The sequence below is a fragment of the Lathyrus oleraceus genome, chromosome 6 (assembly GCF_024323335.1).
Source record: "Lathyrus oleraceus cultivar Zhongwan6 chromosome 6, CAAS_Psat_ZW6_1.0, whole genome shotgun sequence".
In the NCBI taxonomy this organism is placed as follows: Eukaryota; Viridiplantae; Streptophyta; class Magnoliopsida; order Fabales; family Fabaceae; genus Lathyrus; species Lathyrus oleraceus.
Genome location: NC_066584.1, coordinates 194,886,171 through 194,893,263, shown reverse-complemented (window position 1 = coordinate 194,893,263; position 7,093 = coordinate 194,886,171). Strand labels below are relative to the sequence as shown.

At 34.1% G+C, this 7,093-nt stretch overlaps 1 protein-coding gene across 1 annotated transcript; it reads left to right on the top strand.

Moving 5' to 3' along the window:
* Positions 1-221: 221 nt before the first annotated feature.
* LOC127098554 (calcium-binding protein CBP) lies at positions 222-4,716 on the top strand. Its single transcript, XM_051037170.1, has 5 exons — positions 222-899; positions 2,051-2,097; positions 2,497-2,672; positions 3,579-3,597; positions 4,272-4,716. Exons 1-5 carry the CDS (start codon positions 398-400, stop codon positions 4,374-4,376), a joined length of 849 nt encoding a protein of 282 aa, XP_050893127.1. The 5' UTR covers positions 222-397; the 3' UTR covers positions 4,377-4,716.
* Positions 4,717-7,093: the final 2,377 nt, after the last annotated feature.

Below are 7,093 nucleotides of genomic sequence, written 5' to 3'. Positions count from 1 at the left end.
GTACTATTGACGGATCCCTAACCTATTTTATTTATTTTCTAATATATAAAATAATAGAATAACTTTTAAGATATAAAACGGTGTGGAGGCCTTCAAAACAATTAGCGTTTTTGTTTTTTGCAACTAAAATAAGCTGCCAATTGTATTTATAAAAAAGAAGTTGAAAAAGTTGAGAATTTGATACTCGTATATATGGAAAAGCGAATTACTAGAATTTACTGGAAAAGGGTTATTTAGGTAAAACAAAATCTAAAAAAAGTGATGCATCTTTCAAAATAATTACATTTATGCTGCTCATTTTATTCATATAAATTCCGACCTCAACCTAACCCTCTGTTACTTGCCTCCACTCTACTCATTTTTTCTTCTTCTAGGAAAGACTCTCTCCCCTTTCAACATGTCCGGCTACCCAAATCAGTCTCCAAATTACGGTTACGGCTACAACGCACCACCACCAACCCAATCCTACGGCGCACCGCCTCCATCTCAGTCTTATGGCGCACCGCCTCCATCTCAGTCTTATGGCGCACCGCCTCCATCTCAGTATGGCGCACCTCCACCCGGTCAGTCATACTCCGCCAGCCCCTACGGACAGCCGTCGGCTCCCTACGCCGCTCCTCATCAGAAACCCCCAAAAGAAGAATCACACTCCAGCGGCGGAGGTGCATACCCACCACCGGCACACGGGAGCCCGTTCGCGTCACTGCTGCCATCGACATTCCCTCCTGGAACCGATCCCAGCATCGTTGCGTGCTTCCAGGTGGCGGATCAGGATGGAAGCGGTTTGATCGATGACAAGGAATTGCAGAGGGCTCTGTCTTCTTACAATCAGAGCTTCAGTTTGAGAACTGTGCACCTCCTCATGTATCACTTCACCAACACCAGTGTTAAGAAGATAGGTACGAACGTCTTCTACTTCATTCCCATTTGATTCAAAATACCGATTTGGTAAAATTAGGTTTTCTGCTTATTTGTTCTGGTTGCCGGCGCTCGGTGATAAAATGCGCTGGCTGAATGACCGTTTCACGATATTTTAAGCAAGAAATATTGTATTTTTAATTAATTAAGTAGTTGAGACTTGGCACCGAGTTAATTAATTAGTAATGTAATCCACTAGTTGCATGCGATGCGACTTGGTTTACATGCTCTGAAAAGAAAAGGGAAATTAGAAAAGCGCGTTATTGCAAACGCGGGGACTGGACTTTTGAGACAATCCTGTGGGCGGATATCTACTACTGGTCCCACTCTACTTGATTTTAATACTTATTACATTGGATCCGGCGGCTTTTTCTTTTTATAATTTTTATTCCACGTGTGCCTGAGGGTGTGATTTCTTTTAACCAATTCTGTTTTATCTAATTTCATAAAATGAGTCATGTAAACTAAACCCACATGTTAAATAAATACAAAAACAAATGTCGCGTGTTTATTCAACGAATTAGAGTAATTATTATATGTATTGTTGTTAACCATGATTGGGTGTGTATGATTCTAGATTTCTAGGTATAATTTTATAGTAACTTTTAATCATAATTATGTTCTTCTGTGTTACACCATACTTACTTTTACGTTAAAAGCGTTCAAATAGTACTAGTACTTTGTTTCAAAATCAGTTGTAACCATTCAGTAACTACTCATAGTTGGCATTATTATTTGGTAACAAATCTTTACTAAAGTAAAAACACATTCACTAACTATTCATAGCTGACATTATTTTCTGTTCATTCGAGTTCTTGACATGTAGTATGTGAAATCTATAAGGCTATGGCATATCTGCAATAGTAAGACGTCCAAGTTGTACTTTTGAAGAAGCTAGATTCAATTTTTATATTTGTTATAACATCTCACTTAAGGCCGTCTTATGTGTTTGGAGGCTCTCTGCAGTGTCTCCCCTTAAACATTCTCAAAGACTGACCCTAATCTCACTACTATTGTTTTATTGTTTAATCAACTTTATTTGCTCCCTATAATCTAAAGTGTTGTTCAATCATTGATTGTTATCTGATTTTATGCCATCCTCACTGTTTGAATTTTGGACTTGGTAATGCAGGACCCAAGGAGTTCACTTCTCTGTTTTACAGTCTTCAGAGCTGGAGGGTATTCTCTCTTTTTTTATTCCAAGTTTTCACGCAGTTAATATTAACTCTAACTTAGTAAGTGTTTGGATTTAGATTTACAATGTCAAGGATTAAAATTGATTTTTCCTTGTTGTCAGACTTGATTTTAGTAAACATCAAGTTAGGTTATTTTGAATCAAAATTGATATGATGGTAACTTATGGGTGAGGTTGAAAATTTGATAGAGTCTTACATCAAACTTTTCGTTAGAGGGGGAGCTTACCAACATAGAGTACTTCCATTCAAACTTAGGTTTAGCGAAAATACTAAATCAGTTCTGCAAAATCAAATTATTTCAAAATTATTAACCAAACATAAGCATAGGCAAATTTATACTGTATGTAATCAGCCCCTCATGACCAAGTGGTTGTTGTTACAGGGAATATTTGAGAGATTTGATAAGGACAGGAGTGGCCAAATCGATTCAAATGAGCTGCGAGATGCACTGTTAAGTTTGGGTTATGCTGTTTCTCCTACGGTATTGGACTTGCTTGTCTCCAAGTTTGACAAAACTGGTGGCAAACACAAGGCTGTTGAATATGACAATTTCATTGAGTATGTCTTTGCTACAACTCTTTTTCTTTTATTGAATTTACTTAATATTATATAATTATAAAAGATTTTGGCTAGGTGTCCTCTTTTCCGGTGTACAGTATGCTACTTTATTGACTAAAAAGAGAAGAAAATTATAAAGCCTTAAACATTCGTATTTTCAATGAGAATGGATGAAGGAGCAATTAATGCAAAAACAGCCAGTTGGAAAGCAATAGTCATGTTTTTAATCCTATAATTTACCAACAAAAGAATTCTGCCATTTGATCCCCCTGCCACTTAAAAAATTTCTTGTGTTATTTGTTAATTTTTGTGTTTATGTATTGTATTTGCGGAAAATACAATTAGGATTATCCTGTCTGCGTGAGGAATGCTTGCTGGGTGCAGAACCGGTTTTATCCCAATTTGGTTTTATCCCAATTGCTACAAGAGTGTAGGAATAGGAAGACCAGTTTTCCCCATTCGTGCATTCGTAGGAAGGAGCGATTTCTTTCTTGGAGAAGGCAAATACCGGTCCTTTCAAGAACATGTGGTCTGACACATTAGTGCAGTCGTCACTTGATGGACACGAGTTTGGGCCGGGCGACCCATGCCCTAGGGGTGATGGGTCGGATCAGGCAACTCATGACCCGCCAGGTTCACGCCTGCCTGATTCGTCATGTGGCCCTTGCCCTTTATGACACTTTTTGGGCTGATTGAGTAATGGTTCTTCCTCTTCTAGGTCCCAATTGAAGTTATTCTAGTCCATGTAATATAGTTTGGAGTCAAATTTCGTTATTTAATATAGAAAAGCCTTCTATTAAATTGAAATTTTCTTGTATAGGAGAACTTTGTTTTATGTTTATCCTTGTGTGTTTTGGTGTAAAATGGATTGATAAGTTAATTATTTTCCTTTGTTTGCTATCGCAGGTGTTGTCTCACCGTGAAGGTAAGCTATCGAAATACACTTATAATTTCACCTGTTTTTGCAAGTCAAATTACATCTTACTATTCTTATTAAAATGAAAAGTATAAGGGTATCAGAGCTTTGTTAACATACCGTTCATATATACGTACACAAACTCCACAGTTACAAACCTTGTAAATGTTTGCTGCTAGTTTGTTATCAAAACTTCAGTGTTAACATTTTTTTTTGCGGACAATGATAATATTGTGTCTTATGGATAGCTTTATCATTTAGCAGCCATAGTGTCACAAATTAATTTCCATTTACAAGCTCCTATGTACACAAACTCCACAGTTACAAACCTTGTAAATGTTTGCTGCTAGTTTGTTATCAAAACTTCAGTGTTAACATTTTTTTTTTGCGGACAATGATAATATTGTGTCTTATGGATAGCTTTATCATTTAGCAGCCATAGTGTCACAAATTAATTTCCATTTACAAGCTCCTATAGTTTAATGTCTGCATGGTGTTATTTCTTGGTAGTCAGCTCTACAAGATTATTACAAAAACACATATTCCTTTTTGTAAAATTTCTTATGCTATGTATTTGATACATGAAACATTAATGAACCTGGTTTTGTTTCCTAGTATGAACAATAAATTTTGTTTTATTTTAGGGAGTAACTGACAAATCCACTTTTGATTGTATATTGCAGGGACTAACTGACAAATTCAAGGAGAAGGATACTGGGTATACTGGCTCTGCAACATTTTCCTATGAGGCGTTTATGCTGACTGTCCTGCCATTCCTGGTGGCATAGGATAGTAACGGTGTATGTCTGTCAGTAAACTATCTAAAACTTACTAGAGCTGTAATTTGGTTTGGAGATAGATATGTATTGGCGAATGAGTTATCTTTGGACAGCCCTGCCGTTTACTTTTATTAAGCTTTTCATTAGCCTTTTCCTATAAACAAATCCTAAAATATTATGTTTTCAGCTTGCTGATAACTTCCTTCTAGTACTCTATGTGTGAGGTCATGAAATTAAGTTTGGTAATTCTATATACTACTTTGTATCTCTCTAAACATAAGTCTGTTTTGGAACAAGTTTGTTCTAAATACTACAAAGTGTTATGAGAGTTGAGAAGTTAGAGTTTGTATATTGATGTACAAAACATTTTTTAGGGATATTTGTGTATGAAATGGATAAATGAAAGTCTAACCGACTGCTGGTGAGATAGGAGTAGGATTTAGAGAGGTCCAAAAATCTTTTAGGTGAAATTTTATGTTGGATATGTGACTTCACATATAAGATAGGTGAATTTTAGGTTGGATATTAGACTTTGCACATAAGACTATTTATTTGAACATCGAGATGAACTCTCGAACCTAAGAGTATGGATAAATGAGAGTCTAATTGACTACTGGGATATTTGTGTAAAAAATGTCTTTCTTTTGTCTTCAAGAATTGATTTTAAGAGTATTCAATAAATTTGAATTTTTAGTAGATTAAATTCAAATTTTTTATATAAAAAAAATTAAGTTTCGGTTGACTTCCAATAAAGCAGTAAACACGGGAGTGTATTAGTTAAGTTTCAATTTCAAATAAATTTTGAGTTTTTAACATTTGGATGAGTTCTTGAATCTAAATTTTAGTCTTACATCGGGTTAACTAATAACTTATGGGATTTTACCAACAAATTTTGAGAGTTTTTAACACTTGGATGAGCTCTCGAACCTAAATTTTAGTGTTACGTGGGTTAACTAATAACTTATGGGATTTTACCATCAAATTAATCTTACATTGAAATAAGTTTTTAACATCAGACTAAGTTTTAATCTAAATTTGATTTCATCACGGATTATATCAGGATTGATTTGAAACCTCAATAAAAGACTATATTTTTTACGGTTTAGTTTCGAACCTAAACAAACAACCTAAATAAAAGATTAAACTTTTTATGGGTTTAGTTTCGAACCTAAACAAATAATCCCTAACTGGATAAACTGTTTAACTAAGGTATAAATTAAATTTCTTTAACACTTCAACTAAATCTTTATTGATAGAAAATAAACAAAACATTAGAGAAAGTGAGAAGTGGGAAATAAAATCACGTTTCTGGATAATTTTGAAAATAGAAAGGGCCCTCTATTTATATGTTAGAGGTCAACACGAAAAAGAAAAAAGTTTTATGGCCTTTTATAACTTGTCTGGTTGCCTTCAAATTAATCGATTAATAGGTTAAAAATAGAAAGGAAAGATATTTAGTTGTTACACTTCATTAAGATAATGTTCTAATCATTTAGACCATATTTTTGAATCGATCCAACCGATTGGATTAAGGTGTCAATCGATTGGTAAATACAAAATTTTACATAAAGCTTTTATGACAACTCCTAACTCATCTGACATGACTTTAAAAGTATTTTTGAAAATATTTTCTTGAAAAAAATAAGTTTGAAAGTAAGTTTATGCTCTATATGTATTCACTCAGACTAATTCATGTAGGGATTCTTATGTTTCAAGACTTGTCAGGTGTGTTATCCTTATATACACATGCTTGAGTTTATTTTGATATGAAGTTTGAGTTATATTTCATTTGATTGTCATCAATAGATAGTCAAGTCTTATCAACCCCTAATATCCTAGTTTGCATCTTTAACTGCTTAACCGCTTTATGCTTGACTTCAATTGTTATCACTATCCAGAGGATGGTCATCTTTAATAGATGTCAACAAAAGCATGTTCCATGACTTGCAAAATAAGGTTTCACATTCTTCTTATTTTTGATGATGACAACGCATCTCTCAAGGAGGTGGTAAAAGAAATAACAAATAGTTGTTTGGAGTAGTTAAACTCTCCTTAATTAAGAAGAGCGTATATTCTATTTCCATGAGAGTATACTTCTCCTCTTTTGTTGAAATCAAAAAGGAAGTTAAAGATGCATTGCGATAAATTTAAATATGCAAACATGAGCAATTAATCATTTAGGAAAAAAAACATTGTTTTATTCATTAATAGACTTGAAAGTACAAAAATAAAAAGTCATGGAATTGAAATAGTGCAAAAAAATAAAAACGTATTTAAACTAAACATTCTAAAAAACACATAGGTATGATCATTCGATGCCATAAGCATAACCATTCCTTCCCATGATTTTTTTTCTTCATATCCTTGTTTAGATTTTGACAATTTTTCAACGCCTTGTCTATCTTAGTGTCTTCTTCTTCTTCTAGTTCATCTTCTCATCCTTACTTGAATGACGAGTCTTCCCGCATTTCTCCAAACTTGATAATAACTTTAATCTACCTAAGAGAAGTATAAGTGATCCTATGGTTGGTTGAATCTTCTGCTTTCTCCATGGTGTTAATGTTGAAGGTAGCTAGGAGCTTTATGATGATTGGTCCATAAGCTAGTCTGAAGATGGAATCTTTTGCACCATATCAAGTGCTTAAACATTCCTTCTACCAAATTAGTTAAAATTTCTTGGGTCAAAAGCCACAAAGGTATCCAATTTTCCCTAATAAAATTGTTAT

Bases quoted from the DNA above. Each gene is read 5' to 3' on its own strand.
- LOC127098554 (XM_051037170.1), top strand. From the start codon at position 398: ATGTCCGGCTACCCAAATCAGTCTCCAAATTACGGTTACGGCTACAAC. The intron at 900-2,050 runs GTACGAACGTCT...TTGGTAATGCAG, and splicing joins CACCAGTGTTAAGAAGATAG to GACCCAAGGAGTTCACTTCT. The intron at 2,098-2,496 runs GTATTCTCTCTT...TTGTTGTTACAG, and splicing joins ACAGTCTTCAGAGCTGGAGG to GGAATATTTGAGAGATTTGA.